Source organism: Pollachius pollachius (assembly GCF_949987615.1).
Source record: "Pollachius pollachius genome assembly, chromosome: 9".
Lineage (NCBI taxonomy): Eukaryota > Metazoa > Chordata > Actinopteri > Gadiformes > Gadidae > Pollachius > Pollachius pollachius.
Window position 1 is genome coordinate 6,753,891 of NC_136942.1, and position 15,000 is coordinate 6,768,890.

At 44.9% G+C, this 15,000-nt stretch overlaps 1 protein-coding gene across 1 annotated transcript in view; it reads left to right on the forward strand.

Moving 5' to 3' along the window:
- Positions 1-15,000, forward strand: part of LOC307080909 (A disintegrin and metalloproteinase with thrombospondin motifs 20) — a gene marked incomplete at both ends in the record, with an annotated part of 89,405 nt that overhangs the window by 58,322 nt on the left and 16,083 nt on the right. Inside the window, 4 exons of the mRNA XM_079743874.1 lie at positions 105-269; positions 1,719-1,991; positions 3,165-3,326; positions 4,121-4,297. Of these exons, the coding sequence (XP_079600000.1) occupies positions 105-269; positions 1,719-1,991; positions 3,165-3,326; positions 4,121-4,297 (777 nt within the window). The remainder of the gene's footprint in view (positions 1-104; positions 270-1,718; positions 1,992-3,164; positions 3,327-4,120; positions 4,298-15,000) is intronic.

The window sequence follows — 15,000 nt, forward strand, 5'->3', positions numbered from 1 at the left end:
GTGTTCTTGCCCCTTTGCTTTCTTTCGTGGGTAGGTGCATCAGTTAACAGTGGTGTATAACTGTGTGTTTGTGTGTGTGTGTGTGTGTGTGTGTGCTCCCCCAGTGCTCTGTGTCGTGTGGGAAGGGGCGGCAGGCCCGCTACGTGAGCTGCCGGGATGCCCTGGGGGGCGTAGCCGACGAGTCGTACTGCGCCAACTTACCGCGGCCCCCCGAGACCTCCGAATGCTTCAGCCCCTGCGGACAGTGGCGCGCCGGGGAGTGGTCCACAGTGAGTAACCCCGGCCAATCACAGAAGGACCAGTCCACCCTAAGACAATCAGAACAGGACCAGGCCACCCTAAGTCAATCAGAACAGGACCAGGCCACCCTAAGCCAACCAGAACAGGGCCAGGCCACCCTAAGCCTTTAAGAACAGGACCAGTCCAACCGTGGCCAGTTAGAGCAGGGCATATATCCACCCTACGCCAATCAGAACAGGACCAGTCCACCTGTGGCCAATTAGAGCGCAGTACCAAGCATTATGTTCCAAGTTAAATGTTGTCAGTGTGGATGTAGTTAAATATTGTCAATGTGCACATAGTTAAATGTTGTAAGATGATCGATGACTTGAGGATTTGTCGATGTTTATTAAGTTTGAACAAAACAACAAAAACTACAAATTGGTAGACATTTATAAGTATGAGCCATTACATTTTTTGGCATCTATTTACCTCAGTTAACTATCACAGAGCGTCAATAAGCAAGAGAGGACAGCATATTGGCTCTGCCTCGGCATAGTGATCGACCAAAACCAGACTCCCAGTCCTGGCTCCATTGTTTCCCATGAGGAGAGGTCTCTTACAGACATAAGGACGGTCGCGATTGTGAATCTGCACTCTGAGACGATGAGCTGTAGGACGAGCTCAAGACTCAGAGCAGCGAATGGTCCCCTTGATGAGCTGCTCCTTGAGGGAGCTCCTTTTTGGCACGGCTTCTAAAGACATCAGGGTTGAGGACACCTCGGGGTACGAGTGGTGCCGCCACTCCAGGGGCCGTCATCGCTGACAGCCCCGAGACGCTTTCCAGTTGTGCCGCAGAACTGCAGTGTGTCACTGGAGGATTGAGCTGTCAGGATGACACACCAGAAGAGGTGCTTTCCCAGCTTCTCAAGGTCCAGTCGGTGTAGTACGCTGTCTGACCCAGAGTCGTCCTGCTTTGAAGTGAAGCGGCGTAGGCTGAGGACTATTGCGGCTCTGACCTCGTTCTTCCTGTTAAAACATGAGGCCTTAAAGCCCTCCTTTTGCCTTTCTCTGACATGTCTCTCACTCTGCTTAGCTCTGCCTCCCTCTGTCTCTCTCCTTCCCTATCTCTGTCTTTGTCTGTCTGCCTCTGAATCTCTCACTCTCTTTATGTCTGTTTGTCAGTCTCTCAATCTATCCCCCTATCCCTCTTTCTCTTGCTGTCTATCGCTCGCTCTTCCTGTCTTTGCCATCCTCAGTCTCTCTCCTTCTAAATCCCTCCCTCTCTCTCTCTCTGCCTATCTGTCTTTGTCTGTCTCCCTCTGAATCTCTCTCTCTCTTTCTTTCCACTCCTACGTTCTCCATGTCCTCCTCTTAACTCCCCCTCATCCTCCCACTCTGCCTCTCTCTCACACCCCCTCTCTTCCTCTCGTGTCTCTCAAACCACCACCTCTCCCTCACCATCTCCCCCCTCTCTCTCCCCCCCTCTCACCCCACAGTGCTCCCTGACGTGCGGGGGCGTGGGCCGGGCCACCAGGCATGTGGTGTGCAGCAACTACCACCAGCCCGTGGACCCGTCCTTCTGCGACCCGGACGAGAGGCCCGGCGCCGGGCAGGAGTGCACGGCGCCCCCCTGCACCTCCACCTCCTCCTCCGTCTTCCAGAGGCAGCGCAGCAACGAGCAGCCCTACGAATACCCCCAGGACCCGGGCCACCGGAGCTGGAACGTGCCCTCGTCGGACAACCAGTGGCGGACCGGTCCCTGGGGCGCGGTATGTCCGCCGTGTGGTCTCCGTGGAAACCAGCCATACAAACTAACAAGGAAAAGGGGTGCATCCTGCCAGGCAGAACATTTCAATTCAGGGCATTTAGCAGAGGATTTTACCCCCCAAACATACAACTGTTGGTACTCCTACGGGGGGGGTCAACCATGCAAGGCGACACCCAGCTCATAGGGAGCAGTAAGGGTTAGGTGCCTTGCTCAGGGACATTTCGACAATCAGCTCAGGACGAGCCGGGGATCAAACTAGCAACCTTCCCGTTACAATTCGACTCGCTCTAACCCCTAAGCTAAGCCGACCCTCAGAAGCCAGAAGTTGTTTTGGCTGCTGTTGTTTTTTCTTTGTTCCTCAGTCTAAGCTAAGTCATTCTCAAGTCAGGAAGTGTAATTATTTCAGTGTGTATGTGTGCTGCTTCCTGACGCCTGTCATGTCCGCGTGTGACACATGTGGCGGGTGGCGGTGCAGGATATCAGGTTTAATGGAACAACACACGCATTCTGTAGGCCATACAATAGCAGTACTGTACATTTCCTCTCCTGTAGCGAGTGTGACTGTCTAACGGATGACAGCTCCAACACCGGGGTTTTGAAAGGGTAATCCTGTACTCCGAGTTTGGGCCCAAACGTCCCCATTCTACCTGTAAGCCATCTTCAGACCAAGGTGCAGTATTTATATTAACTTTAAGTCGCTTTTGACTGATAAAGGAGCCTCCTAAATAGTAAATGGTAAGGGAGACAGACAGACAGTGAGCGAGATAATAAATACTCCGACTGTTTAGTACATTCCAGCTCTCATGCGAGGTCTGACATTGCAGCCTAGTACAGCTGGTTTGAGTCCCTATTAGACGCAATAGGGATGGCTGTGCCTTCAGCAAGCATTCAATCATGTGCTTGTGTGCGTATGTGCGCCCACACTGTGTGTGTGTGTGTGTGTGTGTGTGTTTGTGTGTGTGTGTGAGTGTGTGTGTGCACATGCATTGGTATCTGTGAGACAGAAATATCTAATTCCCCCCTACATCATAAGCAAATCAACAATTTCGGGTGCTTTTATTCTGCAGCCATGTCTGCAGAGGTTCCCTGCACTGTCCACCCGTGTGTCTATATATAGATGACATCCCCCGGGCTCCACTTGACACAGAGCTTTGTCTTCCTGTCGCCCTCCCAGTGTTCCAGTACGTGCGCGGGGGGCTTCCAGCGGCGGGTGGTGGTGTGTCAGGACGCGGACGGACGCGCCAACAGCTACTGCGACGAGAGGGTGAAGCCGGCCGAGTCCAAGGGCTGCGACTCGGGCCCCTGTCCGGTGTGGAACTTCGGCATCTGGGGCGAGGTGTGAGAACGTGCATGTGGCTTTCATCTCTCGTACGCAGCGCAGCGGCCTCGTCCCGCCTCGCCGACAGTTGTTCCGGAGTTAATATTCTCTGATCCTGTGCTCTCTCGCTCTCTTTCTGAATCTCTCTCTTGGTGTCGCTCTGGCTCTCCTTTTTATCTCTCTCGCGCCCAACCTATCTCCCTCTCTGATTCTCGCTCTGGTCTCTTTCCCCCTCTCTCCTACTATGCCTCCCTTCCTGTGTCTTGCTCTCTCTTTCTCGCGCTCTCGCTCTCTCTCTCTCTCTCTTGCTCTCTCTCACTCTGGTCTCTCGCTCTGTTCTCTCTCTCTCTCTCTCTCTCTCTCTCTCTCTCTCCCTCTCTCTCTCTGGACTCTCTAAAGCACACAAACACTAACACTTGCCAGATCATATGACAGGTCTTTCAAACCTTACACCATACACAATCATCTGAAGGACGATGACTCGTTGAGGTTGAAATATTATGCAATTATTCAATTAAACCTAAACGCAGTGCATAAAAGACTAACAGTTTTTTCATGTTTTTCTAACTATGATCTGTTCTTAAGATGACTCACGTCCCCAGCGACTCCAACCCTTAAACATACATGTTCCCGTTTTTTTTTTGTTAACACCTCCTTACCGACCAAATCACTTCCAGACACAGAAACCTTAGCAGAGCGTCCGTCCCATCGCTATGATCGTCTCCTGGATCTCATCACAATAATCAGAACTAGGACGTCACATGATCATCACGTCACATCACATCATCACGTCTCCCTCCTCTCGCGCACAGTGCACCCAGACCTGCGGGGGGGGCCGGAGGACCCGGCTGGTGGTCTGCCAGCGACCCAGCGGCCAGAGACTCTACGACCGCAACTGCGACGTCCTGGAGAAGCCCCCGGACGTGGAGCAGTGCAGCCAGCAGCCCTGCCCTGGCTCCGCCTCCTGGCACCGCCGACCATGGAAGCCGGTATGATGATAGTAGTCCTCCCCCCCCCCCCCCCCTCCCCGTCCTCAACCTCCACCTCAACCTCCACCTCAACCTCCACCGCCACACACTCCTGCCCCTACCGACGACACGTCCAGTACACACACACAAACACACACACACACACACACACACACAAACACACAGACACAGACACACTATCTCCTCTCCTTTATCTCCCTGTGGTGGGGAGGTGGCTGGGTGGCAGGGGGGAGTAGGCGTTTTTAGTAGACGTGTGTGTGTGTGTGCGTGTGTGTGTGTGTGGGTGGGTGGTTTCAAAACAAAACCAGTTTCAAAACAAACCCTAACAGTCCCCTGACGCTGTACTGTACCGTACCAGAGTACAGTACCCAGAGTACGGTACAGTACATTACCGCGAGGGGCCCCCTCTGAAAAGTAAATTAAACGGTTGTATTTTTAACCTTTTAAACTGTATATGAGCCCGAGCGGGGCGCAGGGTACGCAGCGATCCTGCGGGCCCACCCACGTGGGTTGTGGGGTGGCATGGTGCTGATTAGAATCGAGAGGAGAGAGGAGGAGGAGGAGGAGGAGGAGGAGGAGGAGAAAAAAAAAAAAGAAAGTTAAGATTGCTACCCCACTTAGGGACCCATTCAAATAACACACAGATCCCATTTTAGAAGCCTGCGCTCGGGATTTCAAACCTATAAATTAGCGGGGCCGTGTTGTCCAAGCAAGCCATGTATTTGTAAAGGGCGGTAACAAATAACTCGAAAAAATATATTTATTTCATATGTGAAGCGTGAGGTAAACGTTCTTGTTGTTGTTGCTGTCTTCACCATGTATGCAAGGTACACAAGTGTATATTTGTGTATAAGAGTTAAGACCTTTATTGAACAGCAACAAATGACTGTTACTTTATTTTGTATATGCATCTTTGTACAGTATTGATTTTTAGTAGTTCTAGTACCTAGGTTTATTAAGTAAATATATTTATATTTTTACTGGTGCTCTTACTCGGAACCTCTCATCTCCATTCATTTATAATAATAAACAAACTTTGTACAGAAGAAAATGGTTTCTTAACAACAAAGTATTTTTTTATATCACGGAACACTTCTTTAAAAATGACATTGCGGTTTCATTAAAGCCATATAATACTTCTATGTTGAACAGGCGCCGTCAGTAAACATTCTTGCATTTACGGCCCTGCGTTAGTGGGACATCTGGTGATCTTTATAATGTGAAGACAATGTGTCGTACGAATGAACATGCAGTGTATGTTGAGCTCCTCAACTAGTCGTAGTCACAAGAGTAAATTAACCCAAAATGGCATGTGATGTGACCTTTCAATCATGTTTAGACATTATACATTTGAATAACGTCAAACTCACGCAAGCTCCAGTTGATCCGTTTTCGTGTGTTTCAATGTGGTCAGATTTCGCTGCTATGCAAACCTGGCCAGGTGTGCTTGTGCACGCACACTTTGTGAATTATCAGGTGTTCTATGTTTTTGGTTTGTCTTTGGTTTGTTTTTCTCTAAATCAGCTCATTTTCAAATCAACTTCAACTTCAATTTCCGCAATACCAGATACCTCGATCTAATACTAGCATGAAATCATTTGTTGCTATTACACCATTTATTTGGGCCTGTTTGAAATTTCTGAAGGATTTGTTTTTCAAGAAAAAGTAAGTTATTTATTGTTTACAATAGTTTATTCATTGTTGCAGCTTTAATATTTGTGCCACAGTTGACATTCATGTTAACACTGTACTTGATCTATTTGTCACTAAGAACAAAACAAAAAATAACAGTTGTGTCACTGGAAATGTCTCAATGCCTACAAGTCTGTACAATATATACTTTATAAAACTGTTTCCAGAATCAGGTGCAATTTTTTTAAAAACACTCTTCTACTGTCGAAGAACATTACAGTAAACGGTAACCGTAAATAGTTTCAAAATAGTGACAAATAATGAGGTGAAGTGTACCAAATGGCTCTTTGTTTGTGCTGTAAGGAGATCTCTCTCCATCTCTGTTGTTCTGTCGTTTCTCTCACTGTGTGTTTCTTCCATCTTAACTCCGATGGCCATGGTGCCCTTCATTAAGACATGGCCATTTTTCTCTCACTCCTCCGCCCCCCTCGTTTCTCTCAAGACCCTCCCCCCATTCAGAGATAGCCGCCTCTCCCTCTTGTGGGGGGTAAACTCTGCCTATCTTGTCACTTGGCTTCTTTTTTTATCTTCTTCTATTTATTTTATTTACATTCAAAAAGCACATCAACATGTGGAATTAGCTTTGCCCACTGTAAAGATTATTAAAGAAAGTGTTGTGAAATTTGTGTTGTTTCTCAATAGCATTTTACTGGCCTCACAGAACAGATTCTTCCCTCCGATATTATCATTTTGTTTAGGAACAATTTGACAAAGGATAGTAAAATTGGACACATGTAGAAGATTTAGTGTGAGTATTTATTTTCTTCTTACATTTTGTAAATACAGCAAGTTTAAATTTTTTACATTGTCATATCAGAGTTTATTACCATCCTTAAATCAAATTCATGTGTATTTGTAGCAGTCTTGACATAAAGTTATAAATTGCCTCTAAATCATTTATATATATTTGACCACCGTCCTGTTGATGCCAATGGGTGGTTGAAAATAGGGACAAGGATGATTCACAATTTGATCATGGTTTACTAGAGACGCGCAGAATTCATCAACTGATCCCCAATACAAACTAAAACCTCTCCCTTGCCATCCTAGTTAATCATGATTATCCTCAGTCATCCTCGTTTGACCTAGTCTTAGTGACACAGTGCAGGTGTGGAAATGAATGAGCACCCGTGCTTACCTTCGGTCATGCTTAGGTCGTTAAATGTTATACTTGCTCATAGTAAACACCCAACCACACACTACTCAGTGTGATCCCATCATTAACCGAACCCTGCCAGTGCCCATCACCCATAGTAACCACACGATCCAAGAGCTGGCGGCCCTTTCATTACTTTGGTTGATTATTTTGATTCTGTTATTGGATGCCGGAGTGTTTTATTTGGTAATGTCACATAGAGCAGTATATCCAGTCCATCCAAATCAAGATTAGCAGAGTTTGCCAACATCTGTTTACACTCAATGTTAAAAGCAATGCTTTGCTAGCGGCAAGACCAGAGTAGCACAGTATAACGATTACTAGAGGAATATTTATATTCATTATCAGTGGTGCCCACGGTTGTTTAGTTTATTAATGGCCCCCACATTAACGCTTAAAACGGTTTTAATAAGAATCGGACGCCACATTAATCCTACCAAAGAATGAGGACAGAATTACAGAGTTGAGCGCTTTTTAACCTTAAACAGTCATGGCCATCTGTGGGTCTTAATCACTGAGGTTCTGAATGCCCTGCAGGCCCCAGTAATCAAGGTTATGGTAACCAAATACTAAGATAACGTCGTACTGCATTGAGCCCAGAAGGGGTTCTTCAGCTCGGGCTCTGATTAATTGTAATTGAACGCAACGTGGACTACTAAATAATAAATTTTTAGCTTGATTAACTGTTATAAAGCTTGATTAAACAGACAATTCATCAACTGTGCAAATGGTCACAGATGTGAATGTATAGTTTGTGTTGAACATTATAATGTAGTGTCCAAATTAAATTATATTCAACAGCGATAGAAGTACAGTTGTGTTTCTCGTGTTGCATAGTATCATCAAAGCATGTTGCATTCTGGGCCGTAGAATGCTTCTTACCTTGTGTACATTCCTCTTCTTTCAGCAGCATCAGAGCGAAAAAAAAATTATTTCTTGAAAACAAAGTTATACTTTTACACTTGACCAGTGTTCCCGATCAAATTTCTGCTTTTGTAATACCTCTTCATGTACAAGTGGTAAATCTGATATCTGAGAATGAAATCTCCAAGTTAAATAGTTATTTTGAATATGATGAGTGTTTTTGGTGTAATGTATCCAAATTGGAAAATCTTTGGCATACCCTAGACAAATCAATTTTCTTTGTGATTTATATATTATATAATAAATGTAGATACATCTCAGTATTCCCCCTTTGACATTTGGCCCAGTTATTAATCTTATATCATCTACATAGAATAGACGTATTTATATAAATATTTATACTATAAATCAGATTTTAATTAAAGCAGTGATTAACTTTATAAGAATATTTCTTAATCCCTTTTAAAAACAACCACAATGATATGCACATACATACAGTCTCTTAAACCCACTTTAGAAGCATACAAAAAAAGATCAGACAAAAAACGACACAAAATTTGAGTTTATTTTCCAACCTTCAGTTATAAAGCAGCACAGTCTCTTGTGAATCAGCAGAAAGGTAAACACCACCCAGTAATGATGATCACCTTTTAAAGATGAACCCATTCATTCACGTAGGCAGAAGGCCTGAACAATGGCCGACCGCGGCACCATTTCAGTAATTGACCCGTATAGTTGCTAACAAAAACAAACCATTTCCTGCCAAGGCATTCAGAGTCTCTGGCTGACCGAGATCCTCGTCAAAATCACTCGCTGAACTAAAAATGTGTTGCTTAAAATGAAATCCACATGCAAAACACTACACATGCCTTCTGGTCCCCCCGGCCCACCAACCTACCAACTGCTGCCCCCAAGGGGATTCTGGGTTGGGATATTCTCCGAACCTGTCACCCAAAGGTCATATGATCGTGACATCATTGGGCTTGTGTTTCCTGATGCAGCCCACATTGCTAGTTTGGTCTAGAAAGGGGGCACTTGCACATGTTCAATCTGTAAGTTTCTCTCAACACCAAGAGTTGGCTCTTTTTCGTCGGCTCGGGTTGAAACTCGAGTTGGCTGACAACCTTACACTGGATAACCGGGGGATAGAGGGGTCTGTATTTTGTACTTCAACAGAACTTTGGAAGACAAATGATGCAATTGATGATTAGTATGTTTGTCAAGATTAAGTAGTTCCAGGTTGTGGAATGTTCTAGAACCAGCGAACGGAGGATTCATTGCAGATAAGAAACCAAAGATTATCTGAAAACACTGGTAGAAAATTATCAAGATATTGCACTTGGTAGTACACTCTGTAGTGGTGGTCAACGGAGTTCAGAGAAAAATGAATATTTCTGTTTTTGGTTATTTCATTTCAGATCGTAAATTATAATAGGTATTATACAACGAGTCATGGGCTCATTCTATATATATATACTGTGCATATATATATAAACATGGTAATAAGCCATCTGCACCTCTTTGCCATCTGAGGCCATAGTGGGAGTCTGAAATATCGTGTGCCATGTTGTGGCTTGGAACATTTGACTTTAATTTAGACATTATGGTATAGTTTGGGGGTTGACAAGTATTCCTCAGCCACAGGAAACATCAGTTGACCACAAACAACATTCATGTAGAGATTTTGGAAGGAAACAGACTCTTGAATAATCGACTAGGATTACAAGTCTTCCCAACCTAGACCTATTAAAAAGTATCAAAGGTTTCAGGGTTGTCACCCTAGCTGTATAATTCTGTACTCAACCCATTGTTTTCAAGTAATGTTACTACTGCAGTAGACGTTTCAGGACATGTTTACCATTTGCCATCAGTGATATTGGTGAATAAGGGATGCATAGTTTCATAATCCCGGACACTATGGCCTCCATCCTTAAGATGATACAGAAAAGATGAGCATTATGTACTGATAAACCATTGATATGTATAAGGACATTTAAACAAGGAGATATTTAATTTCTACATGAGCAAACAATGTCAAATGAATAGTCCACTTAAACTAGGTCACCTCTATCCATGCACAAGCTTCTTCTTACCTTTCCCCAATATGTGGACTAGATGAGCATGTTTTGAAAGATTCACAAGATGGCTGTTAAAGTTTGTTGTTGCTTTGACATGAAAAGGCTGTGTACCGACCCTATAAAACACTGGGCTGTGTGTTTGGCTCCGAGGTACATCGTAATGGATAACATGTGTCGCACACTCCCATTGCTCCAACCTTAACACAACTGTGGACTTCATTAACTAGAATATTCTCTGGTTTGGGATTTTTCTAAAGGGTCTAATGGAGCCAAGTTCAATTGAGCCCTGTAGTCACTCAACACCTGGACCAATTATAGTCCTTTCTCAGCAGGTTTAGCAGATGAGAAAAGCTGGAATATCCAATGTTAAATATTCAACATGCCCAAAAGCTCTTTCTTCACTATCCCGCAAATAACCTTTTCTCCAGGCATACATCTGGTAGAAAGATGGCCGACTAAGAGTATGATACGTATAGAACATTTGTGGCTAGTTCCTCAATTACTTCTGCTCCAGTATACACCAGAATAGTTGGTGATTGGACAGGGTCTGATCCAATCCGCAAACCGGCCTTTCCAGAGTGACGTGGGTACTGGCATACAATGAAAGGCTAGCTGGCAGGACCTAGCATAGTACTGATGAAGTGACGCGCACATCTACGTACAAGTGCTTGGCACTTTTCCAAATCACCTCAAGAACATTAAGCACAGGAGTGTGGAATGGTTCCAAATCACCATTAGTGCAAATCACCCTAAGTTACCATAGTTACGTACCACCAAAAAAGGCAGCTGTGTGCCATTTAACAGAAAGAGAGAGTTGGCCTTGAATGTTCCGTGTCAAAGGTCACCACTTTATAATGTCTCGCCTCATCTCATTCAACCCCTGCCCCCCCCGCCCTCCCTCCCTGTCCGGTCAGAGCTGTTCCATCAAGGCAGGCATTTATCATTAAGGCCTTGTCATCGCTACCTGACTTCACCGCGCCCGCTGTAGCAAGCGGTACGGAATGTTTCAAGCTACAGCGCGACGATGGAAGAAAAAAAAAGGAAAAGAGTTTCCAGGCACTGTGTTTAGACAGACGGAAATACTGAGCCGTTTTGTCATTTCATGTTGACTTATCGTTGCACAGTTTGTCTTTTCTGAGTGGTGTTGACTTAAAAGGAAATGGTGTTGGAGTAACTCTAGAGGGCCGTGCTCAGCGGGGTGTTTATTTGAGTTCATGGGTAAGGAATGAGCATGGTTTAGCTTAACTGGCACACCACATTGAATGAGATCCTGACGAAAAGCCTCTTAGTCCAGCTTCCGTCGCTGCCGTCCGATCTATAGCCGTGTTGATACCAGCGCAGAATGCATTCCACATGATCCTCCTATTCAATCCGTTCCGTCAGTTTTCGAATTAATGCAACGGTGAGGTCAACAGGTCCCCTGTGAGCCACCGTTTAATCGAAACATTGTTCAAAAACGAGTTTAAAAGACATATGAGTTAAATTACACGCTAACTCATTTAATTGGCTAGGACTTCAATCGTTGGATTAAAGTACCGTGTCGGATCACATTGATTCTGGATAGGCTTATTAAACTATCATGGGGTATTCTCTCAAGACAGACCTTTTTCTTTTTTCATGCTTCAGCTTAGCCACATTTGTGGCTACATTTAAGGTAGCCACATTTTTTGTAACCAGATCCAGAACCGAATCCAAAGTATTTTGACTAATCACGTCACGGTGTTCATGAACATGCATCCTCCCCAGAAACAAACCGAGGAAGTTGATTGTAATGCATCGCTCAACAAGTCGTGATTGGTCGAGAAATACCTTTGGATCCGACTTCTAGACTTCTAGACTTCTGGATCCAATTACAAAAAACAAGGCTTGCTTAAGTACAGACGTGTAGTCTGGAGCTTTTCTTTAAAAGCAAGTCAGTATTAAGAGACTTATCTGTGGTTGACCTTAAAAGCAGTGCTGATTGGGAAGATCTATGTGTTCCAACAACATTCCCTTACCCCTTCGGACGCCGCTCTCACCAGCTGTCCCCTGGTGACATCATATGTTGTTTTGACCTGCAGAACGGGACCTGGATGGGAAAAAGTCTGTGCCTTGTGTGCTCGGTATTCACTCTGTATGCCTGCCCTCTGTGTACAATACTTGGTAAACAGAGTACAGACTTGACCCTGAGTACTCACAATTTGTCTCTGTCTCTCTCTCTCTCTCCTTTATTTATCTTTCCCTTAGTTTTTTTCTCTCTCGCTCTTTGTCCATCTTTTGCCCTCTCTCTCTCTTTCTCTTCCTTTCTCTCACTCTCTCTCCCTCTCTCTCTTGCTCTACCTCTCTCTCTTTCTATCATTCTTTCTTTCTTTCTCTTGGATTTGTGTGTGTATGGGTTTGCGATCATCTTTTCAGCGACTATGTTTTTTCTATTATCCTTTGGTTTTAGTGTCACCAGAAGAACAAATTGTCATTGATAAAGTTGAGTCCTAATGCCTCATTATCTCTACATAGTTCTGATTAGAAACCATGAGACCAAGACATAGAACTTGCATCATGGTGTCTTTCTGTACAGTACATGCATGGAGTAGATAGCTGTGTAATCTGATAGGCACAGAACGCTGGCGTTGGCTGCTCAGGCTGTTAAATTTCCAGACTTCAGATCTTCAGACAGCTCTTACAAGTTTGTTCTTGCTCCAGGTCGAAGCCGATCTCTTTTCCAGAGTCAGTGAAAAGTACAGTGACCATGTGCTGGGTATTAGGGTTTCTTTTGCGTACGTCAGGCCGCTGCAATGTGATTGAAATTTAAGCTTGCCGCTCTTATGTTGTAATATGGGATCGTTTAGGTTCAGTCAATATACAAATATGACACATATTCCCCTTTTGAGTTCTTGCGCTTCTGGGGAGAATGTGCCTTCTTTCTAGTCTTTGTTTTGATACTTTCATTGGGTATTTTATTTCTTATTACATTAAATTTATGATCTCGTGCAATCCTGATTATGCTCTTTCCCTACCGTTTTGCATTGCTTTGTATCTATAGCTATCTGTTTTATCTACAGGATCACTTTCATTGTCTGACACAGCAAAGTTAATGACATTTTCCAAGACATTTGGTGTAGGCTAGCACAAGTAAACAGGCTTGAGTAATGTGTTAAGGATCTTATACAGCTTATAGAAGTGTGAACATCATGCATCGTTCTTCCTAATAACCAACATTTATACATTATGTTACGACCCCTGACCCATCGTGCTCAGTGCAATCCATACCCAAGTAACTAGCAGTAATTGAGAAAAATTGTATTTTTCTGAATGGCCGACAACACCAAACCTTTTCTTACAACCGTTTCCATGCGGACATGTTTTCATGCGTTGCTGTTGCCTTGTCCTCTTACCTGCTGGTCAGCACTCAGAGGGGCGGCCATCTTGGTTCCAGCTTCAGCCAGTCCTACAGTGCTCATAGATAAATCGATTTTAAATATTTTCGGTATTTGTCGGTATTCGTAATAATTATATCATTACACAATCATAATACATTAATATCCTCTAGTACCCAGAATCCAGTTGTAATTTTTACTTTTTTTCCCCTCCATCACTATCGTCAGAATCAAACAATTAAACCCACAGTATTCTTATCAGCCTCTTCCACATGCGCCCCCGGGCTGTTGTACCACCCGCTCAGCATACTGAGCAGAACAAACATAAATTAGCCGGATTCGGTTTGGCACTCAATTACATGATCTGCTCCGGAGCCCTCCCTGAAACACCAGCTCTATGGCGCAGGAATGCCACTTGAAAGCCCCGTGCAGCCCAGGCTGCTGCTGCCTGCTGTTTAAGTATGGCTTTCACCATCCTAAATATCACTTATCTCCTTCTCGGCAATGCTCTGACCTGATCTGTTGTTTTTCTTGTGTGGGTTTGGGGGTTGGGGGGGGGGGTTTGCATGGCTTAACAAAGGGTCACTTTTGTACAAGTGTTTTTCCGACATTGTGGCAAAGTCAAGTCATACAATTGTGCGGTTGTTGCTGCAAATAGTAATCTTTCTTTGTGCGGCAGTGTTGTTTTTATCACTGGTATCCTCCTCCCCTGTCATTTTCCTTCTTTCTTATTATGGCTGGTTCACCTTTTGGGGTTCTCCCCCCAGTTCCCCCCCCTAAATGAATTGCCGTTATACGGTGGAAATCTAGAAGTATGTCCGTGTGAATCTCTCGATTTCACCTCATCGCCCTGTGTTAAAAAAAAAACGTAAATCTGCGTCTTCGCCAAAGCAAGAGGTTATCGATCATCACGCAAATCACGATCATCCCCGCGGCGATGTCGAATAGCAAACATTTCACAGAACTCAAAGCATGAGCGACCCTCTCTCTCTCTCTCTCTCTCTCTCTCTCTCTCCCTCTCTCTCTCTCTCTCTCTCTCTCTCCCCTCTGTTGTTCCCTGCGCTCCGAAGCCTTGTTTACAGCAGCTATCTATAGGAGTCTATAACAGTCCTCACTTGACGGTAAACAGTACAGTCTATCCCCCTCTACCCCAGCTTCGAGCTACAATAGGTGGAAGAGAAAGAGTCTTACCTGGGTGGGCTGTGGCTGAGTGAGGTGGTGTGGGCGTCCGAGCACCGAGGCCTGGGTCCCGGGTCCTTCCTCCCTCCAGGCTGTCCCTCGGTGGTAGAGTCTCCTTGGTCCGCTCGCTCCCGTCCCCCCGGTTTCCCCCCGTGCTCCAGCACCGCTGATTAGCTAATGGCTGGCAGATGAGGGTTTTTTTTTTTTGGAGGAGGTGCCGATGGTGGTGTTGGTGGTGGTGGTGGTGGTGGTGGTGGTGGTGGTGGCGGAGGAGGAAGATACAGTTCAGCCAAGAAGCACAGCCCGTATGGCTGCAATTCCTTTACTTCTTCTTTTTTTTCTTTTTCTCCCTCCCTCTCTTTCCCTCGTTTTTCCCCCTCT